We start from the raw sequence: 22,698 nt of genomic DNA, 5'->3' as shown, positions 1-22,698 counted from the left end.
TTATTCTACATTATTCTACATACAATCATAGAATGGATTGGTTATGATGAAATATTTGAACTCAAGTGTGTAAATTCTATCATACTCCATAATTGCATTTACGTCATAGCATAAATGAACATAAATGAAATCTTATTGTAAGATTGTGGGATAAAATTCAGATTTTCTATTTCAAAGTTCAAATTCCAGTAGCTAAGTTTTGCAAGGAGTTTCCATGTGAAAATGAAACACAAAAATGCATGCATCGACTAATCTCTGAGCAATGAAGCCCGCTTGTTGTGGTTTTAGTGCAGAAATTCACCAGAAATGGTGGATTTCCACTACATGGCGCATGAAAATTAGGCCTCTGGCTGAAATGTGTTAAAACTTGTTCTCCAAGTAAATTTAGTCTCATACCATCGTCGCCCTTCTTTTCAGAGTCATTTGATGGATGACAGGACAAATAAAGCAAACACTCGTCCGTCAGCTGAAGATTCCTATGGAGACCGCCACATCCACATATTGAATAACGAAATCTGACAGGTCTCTTATGTTGAGGGCAACAGTTCATTGGAAATCAAGCCTCTGAGATTCTATTAACACATTGCAGAACCCTACATTTTTGGAACTGAAGGGCCATTCTCACAAACTTTAAATATGTGAACATTTAGAGACAGATATTTTCCATGTTTAACATTGAACCCAGTACTCAGGAGTCCTATAAAGGAGCATATAGACATTTTTTTTTTAATCTGGAGATGTCAAGGGACTTCTGATGAGAAGCTAATGTTTCCTTTCCTAGAAACTCATTTCTGCTGTTTGAAATCCCCATCTAATTCGGGGATAAACCTGGTTTTGCCTCAGAGTGTCTGTAAAGTGAGAAATGTCAGCGATGACTGATACTGATTTTGACTGATTGCAGTTTGATTTGATTGGATTGAATGATTTAGGAGACCATGCTATTTTAGCCATTAAACTGCGCTGCATCTTTAGTGAAGCTACAAGTAACACATTGTGCTTATCTTCACTAAGGGCGTGACATCATTTGGATGTGTGCCTGGCACAATTCCACTAATGTCAAAAAATGGTAAAACAGTATAATGTATTACAATCTGATATTCCACAATGCAGCTGTGTACTGTAGTAATTTAAAAATCTGGAACTCTAATTATTTATGAAAGTGTAACCATGACTAGCCATGGTTTGTTCATTTACGAACAAAATGGAATTCTATACTTTCATTACTTCTTTCAGTATTTAACTCTCCCTCTGGTTCACAAACAGATTAATAACAATGAGACCAGTGTAACCAGTTTGCAGTTTGAGAGATGGGATAAAGCAAGATTCCTGTGAATTGAAACTTTCTGTCAAAATGGAAGGAATTAAACTGAAGACAAGCAGCTACATGTGAGACTTTGCTTACTCCTGACAGCATGCTATAGAGGGTAAGACAAAAAACAGAGAATGGGCAACTTAGACTGTGAATTGAAGAGTCTATAAGGACAGTCAGGATTGGGACACTACACAAAAGCCCATATGCAACCAAACTCAACTGTACTGACATTCCACACAGTACAGCCAGTGTGCAGAATTCTACAGCCTCACCTTCTTCCCTTTCTGAGGCAGTGCCTTTCGATTGAAACTGCTCTCTGTAATTCAGGATGTTGAAAAAATGGCATTGAGACGTTATCACAGTTACTCTTGTTTTCATTTCTGTTTGGCATCTTACAAAACAGACACAAAGACCACAACCCAGAGTCTGTCAGTATCCATCAATATGAACCATGGGTTCTTCAGAATAAACCGTGAAATACCAGCCAGATACATCAGCAAAAACAGCATGAAAGTGCCTTTAAAAATAAGAACTGAAGGCACTTTTTTATGCCAAGAGTTTTGGGAGTAGGGAACAAACTTCAAGAACAAGGCTCCTTTTACAAATTGCTTGGATCAGCAACGAACTACTAAATGGGTCAAATGGCTTCGTCTCATTTGTCATCTTCCATACGCACTGATGTTCTTGTTTGCCAGTACTCTAGCAAATTTTCAAACTTTCTGGATGGGGAGTGTCATACATTTCTCCACTAAAGAGGAAAAAGAACATCTGTGCACTTCTACCATCAAAGTCACAAACACAGACAAGCCCACTCATGCCCAACGTACCTCAAACTATGTTCTGAACTAATATAGACAGTAAAGAGCAATGAACATCATTTCTTAAATTTGTAACCTCCCATTAAATTCTTCATCTTTTCCCTAGTGGGTGCTTAATTACCTATTTCAACAAATACTTTACACACTCCTATCCAGGGATAAAATAAGTGTACATTATATATTTTCAGATGACAGATTCACTGACACTGGTGTTCTCTAAGGCTTCAAGTCATTAAGAAGCACAACCAAACCTTAGCAGTTACACAGACAGAAGTACCATGGCTCACATTAATTAAATCATGGAGATATCTGTCGAGGTGCAGCAAAAACAGAAACTATTAAATAATAAACAAAAAAGCACATAACTCTTCCCATATTTAAATGTGTTTGATTAGGATGTTTACAATCACTTTATTTTACAATTGCCTTGTGTCCTTGTACTGCAATATCAAACTTCTGAATGTGGTAAATTAAGTAGCAACAAATCACCTACAGTCTTCTAGGTCTACTACCTATGCACTAAATCATTAAACATTAAAAATGACTAGTTCTTGAAAATACAGATGCTGAAGCCAGCACTGAAAAGTTGAAATGGAGTGCATGCATATTTTGTCTGTTTGCCTGGGATGTTAAAGACTATTATATTAAAGACTGTAATGGTTCATGGTTTGATGATGTTGATGGGACCATCACCTGAGAAGAGATGACTCGGTTCACTCCAGGAGGGAGTGTTGAAGGAGACTCTCCTCCCTTTCCTGCATGAGGAGAGTGAAGCACTCACCTGGATGAGGTAAGGAGCTGCAGAAGAAAAGAATCTTTACAATGCAAAGCTAACGAGGTAAGACCATTTCTGTGTATGATCTTCTCTGAAATAATAAACTGAAATATTTAATATTGTAGTAGTAATTGAATGTTTGATTCAGAATAAAGGTATTCTTTTTTATAGGAATAATCACTATTTTCTACAGATTTTACAAGGTGCTGTAGAACATACAGTATGTACAAAGTTATTGAAAACAGGCACTGTCCCAAGGCCAAAGATTGTTTTTATTTGTAATTAAATTTTGAAAATCTACTTTTGTTTTGTGTTAAAATTTAACAGTCCTCATAGAAATAACAAATAATATGAATTACTGTTTGAAGTGAAACCTTATGTTAAAAATAAGTATTGTATTATAATAATATACTTTCATAATATGCTTTTATAATCTTAAGGAGTGATTAAGGAGAGCAGGTTAAGGCAGTAATTATATTCCATTTATGTTTAAAAAATCATAATTATTACCAGCATGGCGTTCAAAACATGCTGTCAAGAGCTCTGTGTTCAGACTGAAGTACTTAATACAGCTAAGGAAGTTTTAAATTGAAAAAACATACCTCTTAATGAAAGTTTTTCTTGAGATAAAACGCTGTCTTATTTTATGCTTTCTAAAAGGTTACCTACTGTATAAGGATATCCTCACGCCAAGAGAAGCAGGCAATTCATCCGCCATGGTCTCCCTTTTCAGGACAGCTGTCCTGCTGCACTTCGTGTACACGGCGGACGGCTTTCTCAAGGTGAAAAATAATTTCTACGGTAAGAGATGTTGCATATGGCTATGATTTGGGCTCCAGTCCAGACATTTCTAAACATGTCACACGCGTATTTAGATCATTTCCATAAACACATATTCGACCATGACACCCTCATTCCTCATGCTGTATGATTGGTTTCATTGTTTATACGGCTTGTCTTGTTACTTCATTACTGTACTATACACAGGACCCCTGGCGTAATCCTAGCCGTTTTCAATCCGGCCCCTGCCTGGCGTGGGGCAGACGTATTCCTAATCAGGACTAACATCTGATAAAAAAAAAAGCAAGATAGAGCCAGCCAGCGCTTTCATTCCTGATTTGACTCAGCTGATAATGAAACAACGACAAAAATAAAAGTTATTTAAAAAATCTGCTTTTTGTTGAAGACGCACACTTTCACTCACTTTTTGTACAAATGATGTTTACCCCTGTTACCAATAAACGTGCTGAAAGATCAGAGAAGCTACTATAACTGACCTAAACAGTTTGCATGAAAAGACGCCGAGGAGGCGAGAATTGTCTTCTTAGAAGTGTTAACTAATCACCGGGGTTCAATAAAGTGGAAACGCATTGGTAAAGCTATTACAGAAAATCAGCCCCTGCTAAGGTAATTAAATAAACTTTAGATCTTACGCGCTTAAATAGTACTGTGAACTTCTCACTGATACAGCAGTGACTTCGAGGCTAACAAAGTCGCAGAATTCTGGCAGAAGACACAGCACTCAACACATTAACCGCAGTGTTACTTACACAGTTTCTCGAATAGTAAAAGCCGTGATAAAAGGCAGGGAGTAATGCACTGATTTGTGTTTGGTTTAATGCCTAAAACAGATGGGAGAAAGTAAGGGAAAATAATATTGATAGCGTCTGAACAGATCTGTACCAATAGATGGTGTAAGAGGAAGACATCTATCGATATTTGAACAGTGTCTGGTTCCTTGATACTTTTTAAGTACTTAGATTCACATAGTCCTAGAAAATGTGGCATGTGCACATTTTTCAAATGATCAGCCAGTTTTCATTACCTTTTAATTACATTTCTGCTGTCCTTATTTAATACTGTACTCCGGTAATTTCTTTACCATTAGTAGTCTCAAGACAGAGTCTCCGCCCTTACTGTATGTAGCGTGGGTTTCCTTGTTAATTCATCTGTTCTTTGCAAAACTGATTTCCCGGCTACTGCTTGGATGAACCATTAACTGAGGGAATAGATACAAGCGTGTTAGAAAATACCGTAAATCTACAACACATGGATTTAAAACCAGAAACCGTTGCGCCCACGCTCTGTCGAAAATTGTTTTATATTTATTAAAAACATATGTACTGTATTTGTCTACAAGCCATTCATAAAACCTTCCAAATATGCCAGAAACTATTCCCTATAGAATATATTACAAGTAAAGGATAATCTTGAAATCATGTAGGCTTAAAACTCCTCATTTATCTTGCTCTGTTTCGTGGCCGTGTATTAAGCAGGACAGTTATTTCGCATTAACAAATCAGTAGCAACTAATCAATTTGTATATTTTGTATTATTACTTCATTAATAAATTAATTAATTAAACTGGCGTGGTTCTTGCTCTACTATACCACTGTGTCCTGGAGTCCTTGTTAGAGTCTAGGAATTAATTTCAAAATTGGATCTTGAAAAGAAACGGGAGAGCATTCCCGCATTTCACTCAATTTGCAACTAAATACACTTTCTTGCAGAGGTGGACTTCCACATTTCGGTATTGAGCTAGTAAAATAATGTAATACAGCAAAAACTATTTGCAACTTCAAAGCAAGACATTCATATTATTTATGAAACTGTATTGGCTAATACCATTGAACCTCTTAGGTCCTTCAGATAACTATATCTGGAAAAAAAGCATTCACTTCATAAGAAAGGAAAAAGCCAGAAACAGAGAGTAATAGTAAAATGAGAAGTATCTGGGCTGGACAAGTAGGAGTCCCACTGGGTTCAGTGCTGGGACCATTATAGTTTTTCACAGATAGATAACATGCAGAAGCAATAATAAAGCCAATTAGAATACTTGGTTACGAATGCAAGGCCAATGGAGCTACTGTAACTACATGTTCATTAATACAGTAAGTCAGTGAGTAAGGCAATGAATATTGTAAGTACACTGATTAACTTTTAGGATTGAAGAAATTGTCCATTTCTTGATATGTGTATGTAACGTTGAAAGGTTGTGATCTGTTGAGGTCTTTCTGTTTAGAATGTCCTGCTGATGTCTACATTGTGCTGGACACCTCTGAGAGTGTGGCACTGAGAGTCAAGCCATACGGTTCTTTTGTTGAGAAGATCAAACAGTTCGCTTTAGACTTTGTGGACCAGCTGAACAACAGGTTTGTACATGATCAACAATAACCCTAATTTTTGTCAATTACAGTAAGTATTAGATACAGTTAACAAAGTAATATTCTTCGCTATTGTTGTCTGTGAAGATTTAGAAATTACTGTTGCTTTGAATTGAATTTTTCACATTTGTGACAAGCGTATCTGTGTTACACCATCATGTTTTTCTTGTTGAATGTCATACAATTAATACCTGACAGGCAGCTGATATTTCAAAAAAGTCATAGGACAGATTGATTTAGCATAGTCATTGTGACATTTCAAATCCTCTGTCCAGATGCGCATTTTACCATGGAAACACACATTTATAAAGCTTAGTAGGAACCAAAGTAGGTTTTCATTCCCACGTTTGACAAGAATTTCACCAATTCTTTTGATGAGCTGTATACAGTATGTCTTCCACAGCTCAACAACCTTCCTTTCATAACATCCTTAAATAATGGAGCAATGCCTCTCTCCAAGACAGAGGTTATCCCAAATGTGTTTTTCTTGATGCCACCTTTTCATTTTACAATGCAATTGCTTTAGAAAATCCATTATGAGCTTTCCTGTAAATGATGATCTCCTGACTTAACGAATCAGTTGTTCACCTCCACACACGTTAAAGCAGTCTCTATGGTTGAGTGAGCACCACTTCATACAGTATATAGATACATACATTTATAGATAGATCCCATCCTCACCATCAGCTAGACCTCTTTACACTATAGAGTGAACTTGCATTAATATTCACTCCAATTTAAAGGAATCCATGGCTAAATATTGGGATATTACGTGGCTGTTGCATTTTCCTCTCTTATTTTGAAACATACAGGAACTGTGCTGCAGGCCCAGTTGTTACGTCGTGTGGAGCAGGCTGTTTTGGTCCGAGCGGCTGTGTCACCGCTGCTGATCCCACCTGATAATCTCAACATTTCTCTTTCGATCTCGAGCACAGGTATTACCGCTGTGACCGCAACCTGACCTGGAACGCAGGGATTCTTCACTACAGCGATGAGGTCAAGATCATGAGTGAGCTCACCAGTATGGCCACCGGCAGCGGGAAGCTGAAGAAGGCCATCCAAGATGTGCGCTACATTGGAAAAGGCACGCACACCGACTGTGCCATTGCTGTGGCCACAGGGCAGCTGGTGTCAGGGTAACCCAAGCCTCTCGCCTCCTGCCTGCACTTACTCTCAATCCCGATGAGGTGTGTGCGGGACTGAGAACCCCAGCATCTTCTGAGGTCCTAGCGTCAGTTCTGTAAAACAATGGGCAGGAACTTTAAAAAGGGACAAATTCTTGTAAAAAGGGGCTTTTTGAAAAGAAAATCTCAACTATTTCATTTTTGGAAGTACCTCACAATGTTATTGGGATTAATCAAATAAATCAAATAGAAGACACTGTCAGTGCTATTGTCTGAAGGATTACTGTCCAAAGAATTACTTACTGCCATTAATCAGCATTTAAGGCTAGTTTTGTTCTTTTGGCTGAATAAGCATATACACCTATATGCCTGAAACCATTTTGTAATCTAAAGCGAAAAAAGTAAAATATTCTTTTACATTTTCTGAGCATTGCAATAACTTCAGGACATTTTTAATTAACCCCCTTTCTGTCTGACACATTTTTCATTTCAAATCAGCTTACACAAAAAAAAATAGTTTTATAACAAGTATTGCTAAAGAACTGTGCTGATTAGGTAATATTACAAATATAACTGTTGATACTGTGGTGTATTTGCAAAATGAATCACTGACATTGATACAGTTTAATTTTATTTTTTCAATGGAGGTATGATCTTAACTACAATATGACTAACACAAATGATTCATAGCTACTGAACCCCCTGTTCCCTGTTCAGACTTTAAATACTGAGTTTGGACTGCAATCCTCTCACTCAGTAAGTGGTGTCTTTATTCAGCGTCTTGTCAAGGTGATTTACAACCGAGATCTTCACGCGCTCATATGGGGTATAAAATCCCCCAAGCGGTACAGCTTCTTCCAAGCACCTGATAACATCAGTTTAGTTTCTCAGAGTTCTTCTAGGGCAAATACCTGCAAAACTATAGAAGTAAAAGCTTGCCACCTTCAGCACAGAGCTGCCCAAAGGGATGTCAATTATTTAGATCATGATTCAAAATCCTCACAAGGTCTTCTCATTCGGAAGGAGAGTATTATATACTACAAGAAAAAGAAGAACTGTGACCACTTCCCTGAGGAAGTCACTGTCCTCTAAATCATACGACAGTTCTTGTTTCCTTGTAACTAATATTCTCTACTGATACCTAATGATAGTTTGCTTTCCTGTTGCAGTACAACAGTTACACCACAAAATGCTGCTACATCCTTTTATGCCATTTATTAAATAATTGATATTTCTGACAGCATTGCAGTTTCTGTTGTTTACCAATTCAGGCCTTGATCTGTTCTCTTTCAGGAGCTCACCTTTCCACGGTAACAAATACATGGTTGTTGTAACAGATGGGCATCCGTTCGATGGCTACAAGGAGCCCTGTGGGGGAATCAGCTATGCCGTCACCGAAGCGAAAGGAATGGATATTAAAATCTTCGGTGTGGCCATTTCTCCTGATCATCTGGTATGTGCAGAGACTGCCATGCAGCAGGCCGCTGGTGCTGAGAAAGACCTCCGTCGCTGGTGGCCGTGCTCAGCTATAGAATCCCAATGGATTTAGTCCGTTACATCCGCCCAAAAACAACTACGAACTCAGATTGGAATGATGTCAAATGGGGAAATATTTGATATTATCTTGTGTCTGGTTTTTGTTCATTAGCAAGGTGGTACACACAAGGACAAGCTTTCTCTGACTAGAAGAGCTGCTGAACTGTATGTACCAGAGACCCGTGCTAACAAGAGGGGTCTGTTATCTGCAAAGACAATGTCTAGACAACTGCAGGTGACTTAAGTACGAAGGATATCATAAGATGGGAGACCCTGCCAAGCACAGTTAATGTTTGTATGTACTGTACAGCCGTGCAGTTCCGGTGTCTCAGTTACAATGCAGTGTTGCTGTGATCTGTGCTATTGCAGTGAAAACGTGGGAAATATACAGTGTCCAGTATTAGAACAGTTTAGCAACCTGGATGAATATAAAATTTAAGGGTGAAATTTGACTAAGTACAGTAAAATATTTTAAATAGCCAACATCTGAGGTTTGTTTTAAAACCACAGAGGTAAGATATGTAGTTTTTGTACCGTGCAAACTTTTTACATTCCCTCCAATGTGGCTAAGGTATAAAGCCCTCTGTTAAATTGCAGAAGATTGTTTTAAAAGGTTATTGTCTTTCTACGTAAAGACCACAGGTTAGACATGCGTTGCATCATCAACAGAAAAAGAGTTGTATCAGGACTGAGTCTTCTGCTTCTGACACAGGATAACCGACTGAATTCCATTGCAACTGATGTTCAGTACAGACTCAACCTGTCGGCCACTAGCGAGAACCCAGCTGTGGTAAAAAACACCATAAACACCATCATCTCCACCATTGTAAGTGGCCCTCGTTCCAATAAAAAGAGTGGATTTCTCACTTTAAACAGGTTGTCCTACTGATTGTGTCTCTTCTGTCTCCCTTCCTGCAGTACAAGGAATCAGAGCCTTTGGTGAGTTGATTCATTCCGCTTCGGGGGCAGGCAGAGAATAGAACTGTTCTCCAGCTTTTGAGTGGATTCGGAAAGATACTGATCTTTAAGCTGAATGTCAGTTCATGTCATGTAGGATGCACTTAGAGTTAAGTAAAGATGAATGAACATGTAACATATAAAGTGTTTCAATGGTGCATTTACTGTATATATGTGTGCCATAGTTTATATTGTCTGTACTATAAATAAGTGCATGTTTTCAAATCATGTTGTATTTTATGTGGACAAACAATTCAGTATAAAATTGTACAGCTCTCTATTTTAGCATACATATTATGGCACTGTGCATATCATATACAGTACATGAATTACATTGACATAATAACCTGTAAAAAATAATGATTGGAAACTCATTATCTGATCATATACTTGTCTTCCTTTTCAGTGCTGCACATACGAATGCAAGGTAAAGATCAGGACTTGGACTTGGAAGCAGTCAATTCTTTGCATAGTATCAGTGATTTATTTCAGTAGCCAAAGCAGTCTGCTGATAAGTGTCTTTCTTTTGGATTTGCAGGCTGGAATAGGAATTCCTGGACCTGCTGGTGACAGCGGAGAAGCGGTAAAGTACAGATAACCCTGTCATCCAATTTTTAATCTCGGAGAAGATTTCCAGCCAGTCCAGCTAGTATATCTTATTATGAGACAAAATACATAAGGAAATGGAAGTGAATCAAGCTCAGGGAAAGTCGTCTAAAGATTTATGACACAAAGCTCATTGCAAACAGAATTGGTAAGAATATTAACAGAAATTTGTGAAGTCAATAAAACATCTAGAACGTTTTCTTTTGCATCCTTTGCTAAAACTGGAGGTCGAGAAGGGCTCACGCTTTTCAGGCAAAGAACCTAATCAAAGAGCTGGCATGTTTCCTGAAGTAAAGAGAGATGTGAATCTGACCTGTCACGATTATAAAATAAAGGGGCTGTGAAGAAAGAGTAAATCGGATGTAAACGTCCTACAAGAATTCTTTCAGCAGTTACTCAAGTTACTCAAGTACATGCAGAACAGCTGTGTTGTAAAACAGTCATTACTTCTGAGCTGATTTACACAGAATATCCCTTAAGACTTTTTTTTTGCTGTTGTAAAAGTGAAGCTTACTCCCAAGGCTAAAAGAGTATTAAAAAATGTATAAGTATACGTTATTAGTGTAGAAATGAGGCATTAAAGCCAAATTAGTCCTTCCTTCAAAGCATCATCATTGGTATTTTAAGACACCTTGTGTAATACACAGCTTTTAAACGTTATGGGTTTTAGTTTTAAAATGCAGGTTTGGGCCATAAAACAGACCACAACCTTAGCTTGTCTTTTATGAACTGACAGATCTGCTGCAGTTATTTGGGGAGCAGCCATCAAAATTCTTGGAACTGAGTTGATATTGCCAGGATTGTTTCTTCTTTAGTTTTTGCCTCTCTGGTATTTTCAAATACGTATGAAATCTAAACCACTTGGCAAGAAATCATGCTTCAGAGTTCATGCATGTTGTATCGGTTTGAAAGTTATAGTTAGTCACATGGTTTGGCTGCCATATTGGATTCCTGGCACAATTTGAGGAATTTGGAAAGTCCTTTAATGAAGCTGAAGATTTGTAGTTTCAAAACTTTGGTGGACAATGATAAGTCTTGTCTATGACAAAAGTATGTTTATTAGAAGAAAATTGATCGCATGGTTGGGAGTCAACTTGGATTTGGCAATATGCACTTGGACACATCAAGTATTCAGGAGTTTCTCACAAGATTGAAAAAACATATTTGAGACTGATGGAAGCACAGATCCATTAACATTTTCACCTCTGGTATGATTATCACCTCTAAATGTGAATTCTGACATTAGGTATATTAGATATCTACTGCACAATCTATTAAGTATTTATTCAGAAAATCACATCTGAAATATTGATGGTTATGAATATAAAAATGCTGCACTAAATATTTCACAATATATTTTACGTATTGTTTTTGTATGTATTTCAGAAACATACAGTATGTAAAAATATCTGGTAAAATATGTGTTGAATTAGAAATGCTTGTCCATGTCAAATGTAAACTGTACTGGATTGGATGTATCTGAAGATACATGAACTGGAACCGTGGGCTATGTTAGAGTGCTCTGCGTTAAGCACGCAAGAACAAGTAGAGGCTAAGGATGAAGTAGAGATGAATTTTTTTTTAGAGATGAAGTCTGATGCTGGCCGGTCCTGTCAATCCTAAAATGTGGATGCTCATAATTTTGGGACTAGTAATGTGGGTTTTCCCCTCTGACAAATGTGGGGTGTCAGGGGGTCCCCCTAACTGAGCCCAGGTGTTTCAGACAGTGGCTTGCATAGGCTGTAAAGGGTAACCTTTATGACAGGGAACCCTTAGATTTCTAGAAGCCATAGAAATACATCACTTTTTATGCATTGGTGCCCCCCCGGCCCCCGCCCCCCATCAAGAGAGCAATGCCTTAGAGCTCAAGGTAGGTTGGAGTCCACACTTGGTCAACACACCATCACTTGCCACCTGGGGTGCTCAGCAGACTCTCGCCTGACACAGCACTGCAACCAAACACAGTCCAGCCGTGATAGACGATGGTCACGGGCCCCATGACAAAATCCACCAGAACGTCCAGGTGTGATGGTGCAGAACTCCTCTGGTAGGGACTGAATAGGATCTGAGTGCGTGGCGCTGCGCTGACAGTCCTTTGCAGTCAGAATGTGCACTGTCTTGCACTGTGAAAAACAAAATCTGTCTAATCCTGTAAGTGAAAAGAAATGGTTCATTAGCCCAATGCTGTTTTGTAGGGAACACCTGGAAGACGAGGTATTGCTGGGAAGCCCGGAGGTATTGGACCAAAGGTGTGTTGAAATATTTCACTCTTAGTGATACATGGAGATAAGCCTGTGTACAGTGTATGTGAACACACTTCGTATGGGCTTTCAAGGATGTATATTATAAGAACGTACGGTATTATACTATTGTGGCTGTTTGATGTAAAGCGTAAAATTGTTATTTTACTAATTTCTGTATGTGGCACTCGGCCTGCTAAATAATTGGTTTTCCAATTTCTGATTTGAAAATTAGGCAATACAGATACTGTAGTAAGCACTTAACCAAAGGGTTTTGACAGATCAAGTACCGGAGACATTAGAGTAGGTGGAATCCTTCACCTGTGTCTCCTATGAGTGTTATCATTCATGCACTCTCAAATGTTTTATTTAGGCACTAAAGTGTATTTTATCCACTGAAGTTTAGTTTAGTCACATGTTGGCCTTTTTAGGTATGTTACTATGGAGACTGGACAACATTTGTTTAGTTACTTTTCTAATGGGATCTCACTGTGATTAGATGTGGCTTTAGACACCCCACTCATTTTCGCCATAGGCACAAAAAGCCCAAAGAAGCTCTATTTGCTACACCAAAATGGAAAACCTTTCAGCACATACAGTATAGACAGGGGCATATTACGTAGAACCACTGCCTGCTGCCTCTTGTGTCAGAATGTAAAACATAAACATTAAAAACACCCAGTGGTGTGCTGGGAATTACAGAAACCATAGGAACCGAGTTCTTGTAAGGTCTACAGTACTGAACTGCTATTTTTTATAGAAGAGTATTTTCTTAATACGCATTAGGGCCAAATCGATTTGACGGTGTGTGACGACCTGTTACCTTTATCCTTACAGGGAATTCTTGGGGATCAGGGTTCCCCAGGTCATGTGGGAGAAAAGGTAATTCGTTTTTATTTAGTTAAGGTACCACCCAGGAAGAAAGATGGTCCTATTATTATTTTAACTATTAGGTTAAAAGAACAGAAAAGTACCTCTGTACCTCAGTACCTCTGATTTGCTAGCTTTTGGTAGGTGCTCGCAAGTTCCTCAATAGTGTTCATCGCGTATGTGGTTTATTTCACAAGTGTTCTGCGCTTAGAAACTCTCCAATGCCAAACGAAAAATAAAACACAGCTTTTAACAGCCTCCCCTGGATTAAGATCTTTATCTTTGCATGCCTCCCTTTAAGAGCCGTGCCAGGAAGTTCTGCGTACTGCTGTGTTCACCAGCCTGTCTTAATGTGTGCTCTTCTTTACCATATTAAAGATCAACCTTCTTCTCATTACAGGGCGATAAAGGCCCTCCAGGTGAAAAGGTAAGGTCAGACAGTACTGCCGAATTCCAAACATTTATACAAATAATATGGCAGCTACGTAGACACAACTATAGCTGATTGTGCATCTACAGAGGGCTTTCAATCACTCAGAGAGTCACCAGAAAAAAATATACCAAGCAGTCACCTTTATTTGTTTCTAATCAGACAAGTTCGATAAAAACTATTTAACTCTGTTTTCTGTAGGGCCATCGAGGACTTTCTGGACAAAAGGTTAGTATGTGCATTTGTTTTCTGGGCAGTTCATTCTTCGCAACAGTCTTCAGCTTCTATCTTATGATATCTTTTCATTTTTACAAAAGCTTACGGCCCACGCTGAACACCAAATGTAAGACAAAGGAACGCTTTTGAACGTGAAGCTACTTCAGTTGTTTGTCTAATATTCTTTAAAAAGCATCCAGGCCAGTTTAAAGTACAGGACAAACTCAAGTTGTATTCGGTCTCTTTCAAAATGACATCAGTACTTTACTCCAAATAAATGGTGTGCTTTTACAAAATTACTCTTAGTTTATCTTGCATGTATTTCTCTTTAACAGGGAGAAAAAGGAGCAAATGGTGTTGATGGGAAAGATGGAGCTTTGGTTTGTATCTCCACATACCTTTCATTACAACAGCTAAAAATATCTGAGTTAGGAAGGCCAAGCTCAGTTTTAACACATCCGTTTTGAATTTTATACAGTATTACTCCCCAGGTTTGTTCCATAACTAGTTACTTTTCAAAAAAGTGAGTAAGAGTCTGAAATGGATCTGATATCAGGAAAAATACAAAAACCAACCAAAGCTTAAAAACTCCCAATGACTTTATTACAGACGTAATTAAGACTGTAATGCTTATGGACAGCAACACCGAGATGGGAATCTGTCAATTTGTTCAAATGAATGTGTGACTGAAATACTGAATTGCACATTTTAATTGTTTCGTTAATTTTATTAGGGTGAAAATAACATTTGTGTTTTCTGACTCCAGTTGGGATCTCAGCTGTGTTATTTGAGAAACAGAACTGTATGTTTTCTTGTGCCAAGAGCAACAACAGAGCAAAATGTGGGGACATTTGTATGTTGGGAATGCAACTCAAGTCATTTCTCTGTAAATTGCATTATTTAAAAAGGAAACCTGGATTTATAACAGTACCCTCTTACTATATTTGGTTATTTGGTTTCCAGTCTCTTATAGGAAATGCCTCCTGCCTTAAATCGCATTGGGCAAAGTTTACAGCCTTATAGTCCTGAACCTCCATATTTACATATATAATTCCCCTGTTTTCATTGTTTCGCTCCACGTCACAGCTCTCCGGGTCCTAACCCTGAGAGCTGGGATTTTTAAACCTGGGATTTTTAATGGGGGCCCGCCTGTGTATGGCTGAGGGTTCGAGTCCCTGCTGCAGACAGTGCCGCTGCACCAGGGTGGGTCCAGTCCACCCAGCTGTGTAAGTGGGGATCATTCCGGTGAGGGACAGGGGTCCCATCCAGGGGGGAGTCTAGTCGGTTTGACACTACGGAAACCAGGATGAGCTCAGGTAGCTGCTGTGAGCGGCACCTCTAATGTGTTCCTCTATCTTCCCTTGTCTGGGCAGGGAGAGACAGGCCCCCCAGGCCTGCCAGGGTGTAATGGAGATGAAGGGCCTGACGTAAGTGTACACAGTCCAGATCTTGGCTGTTTCCCCTTCGAGCTCCGTGGATAGAAGATTGTCAGCTTTTTTTCCTGTGCAATTCGGGGATGTATCTTATGTCAAGAATTGTAAAAAAAAAATACCGCTGCTGTTTACAGTTGAAATAACGACAGTGGTTGAAAGTTTATTTCCAGTAAGCAGTATCAATCAGAACTGTGAAATAACAAAATAATTAAACTTAGAGGTACCTGTGTAGATGCCTTATTTCATTGTGACATCCAGCAATCTGAGCACTGCATTGCGCTTTGAGAGGCTACTTTTAAAGGCGTTATATAAAATAGAAAGTTGTTGTTGTTATTTATTGTTGTACAGTAGTTGTTAAAAAATAGGAAATCAGTATTTCTAGAATCTAGATTAGATTTCTCATATCCCTTCTGGAATAAATGTCATAGGATTCACTATTCAAATGAATATTTTTAATCTCTCCCTCATTGACCCTTGGTTCTTCTCTTTTTCATTCGATTCATTATTTAGAAAGTATTTGTAGTAAAATACATAAACGTTTTCTTTAAAAATGCTTTAAAATCAATCGATACCATACAATTATTGTATGTAACTGATAGAACCGACAGAAGTGTCTGTTCTTTTTAACATTTGTTCCCTGTGTTTTAGGCAGTCAGATGTAGTGCTGTTGAAGTCCACAGATACTGAGAACAATGTCATTTGTAGTAAATACATATCGATATTCCCTGAATGGGACAATGTGATAAAGAAAAACAGGATCATGCGAGTTGATTAGACACAAGGGAACCTAGTAGTAAAACTGTCTTCACAGATTGCTTTCTTTCTATACTGCTTCCTTCTTGAGTCACACTACCGCTTGTTAATCAGAAATAGCTGGGATGTGAAAGCTCGGTTGAGTTCCATGCTGCAGGTGTCTCGGGTTCGAGCCCGGCTCATGGCACTTGCTGACTGGGATTCCCCACCTGGCCGAGCGCAGCCGGTTAGTCAGCAAGGGCTCTTGGGACACTCAGGGATCGTAGCTAAAACCTAAAAACACACACAACTGGCCTTAATTCCAGATTAACAAAAAAATAATATCCTGCTAACATTTGCCTGAAGAGGGCACAGTGCTGGCATTGTTGATGACTTGAAACAGAAACAGCTTGTCTGATGACTGAGCTTGTCAGGGTGAGGCTCTCTGTAAGGTTTTGATGTACTGTTCTGCTGCTTCTGGTTTTAATCATATTTTATTGCTCCACACACACCGCAGATTAAAACGGTAGTTATTTCTGGTGGCCGTGCACAGTAAATGTATCATTTAAATGTGGCTCTTAGTGAATCTTAGTGAATCATTCTTATGGGGAACAGGCACCAGTCCTTTTCTGTGAATTTTCTTAACTTCTAAGGAACTGTGAGATCATTGAAACAGGAATTTCCTTTCCACAACTATAAGCTTATTTTCTTGCTTTCTGAAGGGTGATCCTGGTCCACCTGGACAAAAAGGAGATACAGGGCCCTTCGGTGCCAAAGGACAAAAGGTAATGTTTCGTACAAACCAGTTTTTACCACTCATATTTTACCATACATCATGATATCTCTTTGAAGTAGTTCTATATTTTATGGTGTAGGGTAAAAAGTTTTTTTTTCAGTATAACAACTTAAAACATAAGATTCCTGATTTATTAATTCCCTCAAATCAACTAAACTGTTGGCCAATAAATGCAACTGTACATTCTGCGTCTACACGCCTAAATGAATGACAAATGGCAAGATGGCACGTATTGGATGTTGCAGAAACGTATTGCTCCCAAATAATTTCATATTTTATTTCTAACTATGTGATGTTTCAATTTATGCTTCCAAATTTGTCCAAAAAAAAGAAATTCAGGAAACTGAAGTGGCGGATGTTTCTCCAGTCTGTCAGAAAACACATGCATGGTTTACTTTGACCTGCCGGGGTCATGTTTTTAAAAGATTTTGATCAATGTGAATTAAAGATTTTAAATGACCAACCTGACTGCTTGTGCTTCAAACTAAGTTGCTCCAGTACCGTGAATACGCTGTTACAACAGCTGGACACACCAGCGGAGGCTTTGAGCGAGTTGTTGAAGAGATCTTTAGGAGGGGTGCATTCGACCCATACGGCCCTTTTGGGGGTTGAGAGTTAATTGGTCCACAGATCTCATCCAGCTGCTTCTCGAAAGAAGCCGGGTTCCTGGTCTCAATAAGAACTTGTTCTGTACTCCCACAGCCCTTGTCTGTGGTTGTGTATGCACTTCCTGTGTCGTTTCCACTTGTGACCTCTCGGTTCGAGTTTCACTGCTCATTCCGAAGAAATCATCCTCTGTCTTTTTAGCAATGCCTCTGAGGATTTTGAATACTCTTATTGGGTCCTCTTATGACATCTATTGTAATTCCCGACCGTGTCTAAGACGCCTGAGACGTGTGCCCAGGGGCGTGTTCCTCCCATGCGTGGAGGCTGGAGCAGTAGAACTCCACTGAAAGTGTTTCGTCCTTCTTACATGGGCGGGGCGGTGGCTCTGTGGCTCAGGATCTGCGCCTGTGGCTGGAAGGTTGCCGGTTCAAATCATGCGGCCAGCAGAGGAATCCTACTCCGTTGGGCCCCTGAGCAAGGCCCTGAACCCCAACTGCTCCAGGGGCGCCGTACAATGGCCGACCCTGCGCTCTGACCCCAAGCTTCTCTCCCTGTCTGTGTGTCTGTGTCTCCATGGAGAAAAGCTGGGGTATGCGAAAAGACGAATTCCTAATGCAAGAAATTGTATATGGCTAATAAAGAAATATTATTATTATTATTTATTATTATTATGCAGGGGGAGAGGGGGAGCTCTGGCTCTGCAGGTTTGCCTGGAGTGTCTGGAAGCACTGGCCCCAAGGTAAGGCAGCAAAACAAGGCACTTTAAGCCACAAGTAGTTGTAGTAATAATAATAATCAGAAGAAAAGAAGAATATATTCATAGTATATAAGTGTTAGGAATAATTATACAGAATAGATTTTAGATGCAGAATATCTTGCAGCTGTCTCCCTGGCTCATTCCCTGTAAGAGGGAGGAGTTGGGCTCATCTTCAGCCAGGACTGTCAGTTCCTCAACCCTCAACCCGGAGTTAAACATTACAGCATTACGTGTACTAAAATATTAAGTATTTTACATTGCTTTCTTTATATTCGTTGGCTCGTTTCCTCTTAATCAGAATTTTACCAGCCTACTGAACTTCTGTCTACTCTTTTATCTTACCATTTGAGATGTGGTGGTTTGTGCGCTACACTTTGGACTTTCAGAGAACTCTTCAGGACTGGGGAGCTTGAGTTTCAATTCACGTCAGTTAATCGCAGGACTGATAACTGGAGCCTTTGCATCATTAAATGGCTCAGCGCAAGATGTCCTGTATGTTCTCCTTCTCCTCTCGCCTACTGCACCACTGATCGGATGTTCCTGTGATAACTCCAGGGGGATCCAGGGCCAGCAGGGGTGAAAGGAAATAAAGGGGACAGAGGAGATGATGTAAGTATCATCGCTCTTCCTTATCCTACAGCAAACCATAAATAAGTAGGTTAAGCTAAATGGCAAAGTAGGGAATATGTACTGTATGTCCTTTCTGCCTACCATCTTCTTTGGGATCTGTTTTCATTCACGCACAGCAACCAGGCTCTCAGTGTCTGTAATGAAGACAATCAATGAAGCGAGGACAGCATGTGTTCTTTCTGCTGGGCCGTCCACAGCCATTTGAGCTAAACATATAATATAATTTACGTAACAGACGTCAAGGATATGCAATAACAGACGTTTTTGTCAAGACGTTGTTAAACAAGTTGAGAATATGTATGGTATGTTTGTGGTTTGTTGAACTATGACATCCTGCTTTCGATTTGTGTTAATTTCCATGTAACACTGGCAAGACTTTTAGAGGGAGAGGGAAATCTCAGGTGTGGACCGTGTTGATTAATTTGACTCATTTCTTAAACTGAAAAGGAATCATAAAACTGAGTAAAAACAAATTGGCATCCAGTCCTTATTAAAAAGATCAAATCGGCCCAATTCATGCCTCCCGTCACAACCAAGAAGCAGCCAAGACTTCCTTTGAAAACTATCTTTTCTGTTTTTTTAATAGGGGGATTTTGGCAGTACAGGAGTTCCTGGGAAAAAGGTACATACATCAAATAGATAAAGACATTCATGAAGCGTTCATGAATCAAATACAATAACCCAAAGGCTTGTTTTAACACAAATTAACAAAACATTTACTGTGGTTATGAACCTCGCATGTATGGACTTTTAAAATTGAACAGTATAAATTACTTGAGCAACAGTTCTTCTTACCTGATGTTATACAAAGGCTTTCATTAAAAATTCTCAGCGGGCCTTCATTACCAGTACAGCTTCATTACCAACAAAGCAGTTAAAAAAGACTGCTGGATTTGTTGAAGAAGCAGCTGGTGGTTACATCCACTGGGCTTCATTTAAAAATCACTTTCCTTTTGTCATTTGTGAACGCCTGTACTTTTTCTCTTTCACCGTTTCCCGAGCCACACACCCACGGCGCAAACCCAGACACAGTGGCTGCCTTCACGCAGTTAGGCAAATAATTTGTTTAATTAGGTCTTTCACTGAAAAGAGATGATGAAACCTACAAACGTCTGTAGTTCATCAGGAGTAGATCATTACTCTGCCAGATTTCCTTCTCATCTGGTACTTAGCCAGACCAATCACGTACTTCTGTTATTCCTGGGTCTGTAGCCACTGGTAATTTAAGAACAAATGAAAAAGATCTTTGTCATTCTTGGCACTACACTCACATCCACTCTACAAAACAAATGAGCGCAGCTGAAAATGTTTTCAGGATTGTTTATAGAACATGTTTAAATCGATTTGAAAAATTGTACCTTTCATGCTATTTACTGTTCTCGTTTTTATGTCAATTACTTAGAATGGGTTGGTAAACACCAACAGCCAAAAAGGATGCTGGACGTCATTCTTTTGAAAATGATTTGCTCTCTGACATCTGTATAGACAGACAAAACTGCCATATCTGGTTTATGGTCTTCCTACAATATCTTTATTTTATCAATATAGAATTGGAAGCCATTGAAATATGTATATATAAGGAATTACTCTGTAAATCGATACAGAGAGACATTTCAATTACAGTAAATTGGTTTCAGTTCCTGTCTGTCATGTTTCCATGCCTGCTAGTATTGTTTATATGATGTTGTGTTCTTCATATATCTTGTTGGTATTGTATTCCGAAGAAAAAGACATTTTACTCTTCCTGTACAACACGAAGCTGTGAAAAAGGAAAGTAAAAACTCCCAGGATGGAACTCTTTCCCATGTTTTCTACTAGGGGCCAAAAGGAGAGAAGGGACTGAGAGGCCCGGCCGGGGTCAGAGGTGTTCGAGGCGACAAGGTAAATCCCACCCAATTTCGTGAACAGTTCCTTTATTTTTATTAAATATATTTAAACCCCAGCCCCTTGGGAGAAGGAACTGCAGAACAAGACAGACTACAGACACATTCCCCAGGGATTGACAGTGTACATTCCGGTGTTTTAGATAAAAAAGCTAAAGATGTGAAAAGGGGGAGGGGAGGAGAAAAATACTTAGACACGGAACACGACACGTCATGTGAGCTGAGCAACTTTACCTGTTAGCTGTGTCCCAGCCTGCCAGCATAGTGACAGTGCAGCCGGGCTTCCCTGCTGCAGCCACCCCTGCAAAAAAACTCACTTGCCGAGCTTTGATAGTGTTAACTGAGGTAGAGGGCATAACAGGACTTCTGGGGGATTGGGGAAAATAGGACCTGATACAGTATGTAACCCAACACATATGTCCAAAATGTATTAATTGTGGTGAACCCCCAGAAGATGTGTAATCAAGACTCTGTTACCCCTGATCTCTCTGTACTTGGCTGAACACAATTGTAGGACATTTATCCAGCCTTTATTGTTAATGGTGACTCATTTACTGAAAAGTGATCTGAAAAAGAGGGAGCTGAAGAATCAATGTCAGAGCAGCAGGTGGATAGCAAGGGATTTTGGCTGAATGCTATCAGCTGGAGTGAGTTCAAGTAGGCTGCAAAGGAACAAGTGAAGGTTTATTGCACGCTGAAAAGAGAAGAAAAGAAACACAACGTTTGGGTCACCCGAAGAAGGCTACACAGCCAAAACGTTGTGTTTCTCCTTTCTTCAGCGTGGAGTGAACCTTTACTTGCTCAGTTTGAGTTAGCGTGTTTGTTCTTTTTCAGGGAACTGCCGGCCCTGTGGGGGCGCCAGGGCACGAGGGGCCCACAGGCTTGATCGGGTCGAGAGTAAGTGTCTTTTCAAAATCTTGCAGAGCTGTTCAAACACGTGTGGCGTCGAAAGCTGTGCCTCCGCGTCTCATACCTCGTTTTTATTTTTTTAAGGGCGAAAATGGAGTCACTGGTTTGAAGGGCTACAAAGGGGAACCGGGCCCTTTAGGGGCAGAGGTAGGTAGACGTAGCGAGTGGATTCGTATTGAGCCTGCCGTCAGCTACAGGACTATAGCTCCACCGATTTGACGGTCCACTTTTAACTGGATTGTGCCACTCAAACACAATAAACACAAACAACATGGATGCATTTCACTCATTCAGCATCTTATACTCATACACCTTGTACTGTATACCTGACACTACTCCCCCTTGTCCACTTCTTGGTCAGCAAAGGCTCTACTGATCTTTATCTTATCTACTGTTCTTAATCACTCCTTCTTTCATTTTAGAGCTCCTGCTTTCACGTTGAATTAGCCCAGTGGCAGCCATTGTCACGGTTTGCCTAGATGCCCATAAGGTAACATGCACAACCCAGTACTTGCCAATCATCAATACATGCCCTCAGACATCACAGAGGCCTGTTTAGAAATAAGAGACAGAAAGGAGTGGAAATTAAACAACACACTCTGATACTTGCCAGTTATTGGCTCTTTTTTCTGATACCCGTCACACAGGTGCAGTATGTAAAGGGTGATTACTGTCACATTGTCATTTTTGTTTTAATCCCAGGGCACACCAGGTACAAAGGGCCAGTCAGGCCCTGTGGGAGAGCCAGGACCTACAGGTGAAAGAGTAAGTGTGAGCTCTTCGTTCTTCTACTGCACCTGAGAGCTCCATTCTCATTGCCCTGCAAGCCTCTGGGGTGCTGTACTAATATCTTGGTCATCATGGAAATGAAGCAACTTGCTCTGAATATACCCTGATGAGGTTC

General features: G+C 39.6%; 2 protein-coding genes across 9 annotated transcripts in view; one reads left to right on the top strand and one right to left on the bottom strand.

Moving 5' to 3' along the window:
- col6a4a (collagen, type VI, alpha 4a) overlaps nt 1–2,901 on the bottom strand; it is a 56,289-nt gene extending 53,388 nt beyond the window's left edge. For 5 of the 8 annotated variants that reach the window (XM_015356874.2, XM_015356875.2, XM_015356873.2 and 2 more), the window contains exon 1: nt 2,824–2,900. The gene's annotated coding sequence lies outside the window, so the exon portion shown is untranslated. Of the gene's footprint in view, nt 1–2,823 lie in introns of all 8 variants that reach the window. The other 3 variants (XM_015356876.2, XM_015356878.2, XM_015356881.2) reach the window with 1 other exon arrangement.
- The window catches only part of LOC102696655 (collagen alpha-1(VI) chain-like), a 32,369-nt gene continuing 12,549 nt past the window's right edge, over nt 2,879–22,698 (top strand). The window contains exons 1-23 of the mRNA XM_069195236.1: nt 2,879–2,968; nt 3,566–3,706; nt 5,928–6,057; nt 7,005–7,205; nt 8,487–8,646; nt 9,442–9,555; nt 9,648–9,668; nt 10,093–10,113; nt 10,225–10,269; nt 12,488–12,541; nt 13,370–13,414; nt 13,803–13,829; nt 14,034–14,060; nt 14,384–14,428; nt 15,422–15,475; nt 16,936–16,998; nt 18,292–18,354; nt 18,928–18,981; nt 19,589–19,624; nt 20,821–20,883; nt 21,720–21,782; nt 21,879–21,941; nt 22,497–22,559. Of these exons, the coding sequence (XP_069051337.1) occupies nt 3,622–3,706; nt 5,928–6,057; nt 7,005–7,205; nt 8,487–8,646; nt 9,442–9,555; nt 9,648–9,668; nt 10,093–10,113; nt 10,225–10,269; nt 12,488–12,541; nt 13,370–13,414; nt 13,803–13,829; nt 14,034–14,060; nt 14,384–14,428; nt 15,422–15,475; nt 16,936–16,998; nt 18,292–18,354; nt 18,928–18,981; nt 19,589–19,624; nt 20,821–20,883; nt 21,720–21,782; nt 21,879–21,941; nt 22,497–22,559 (1,497 nt within the window). The 5' untranslated portion in view covers nt 2,879–2,968; nt 3,566–3,621. The remainder of the gene's footprint in view (nt 2,969–3,565; nt 3,707–5,927; nt 6,058–7,004; nt 7,206–8,486; nt 8,647–9,441; nt 9,556–9,647; nt 9,669–10,092; nt 10,114–10,224; nt 10,270–12,487; nt 12,542–13,369; nt 13,415–13,802; nt 13,830–14,033; nt 14,061–14,383; nt 14,429–15,421; nt 15,476–16,935; nt 16,999–18,291; nt 18,355–18,927; nt 18,982–19,588; nt 19,625–20,820; nt 20,884–21,719; nt 21,783–21,878; nt 21,942–22,496; nt 22,560–22,698) is intronic.

The sequence above is a fragment of the Lepisosteus oculatus genome, chromosome 10 (genome assembly GCF_040954835.1).
Source record: "Lepisosteus oculatus isolate fLepOcu1 chromosome 10, fLepOcu1.hap2, whole genome shotgun sequence".
NCBI lineage: Eukaryota > Metazoa > Chordata > Actinopteri > Semionotiformes > Lepisosteidae > Lepisosteus > Lepisosteus oculatus.
Note: the sequence above shows the minus strand (reverse complement) of the source record. Positions and strands in the feature narration are given on the sequence as shown.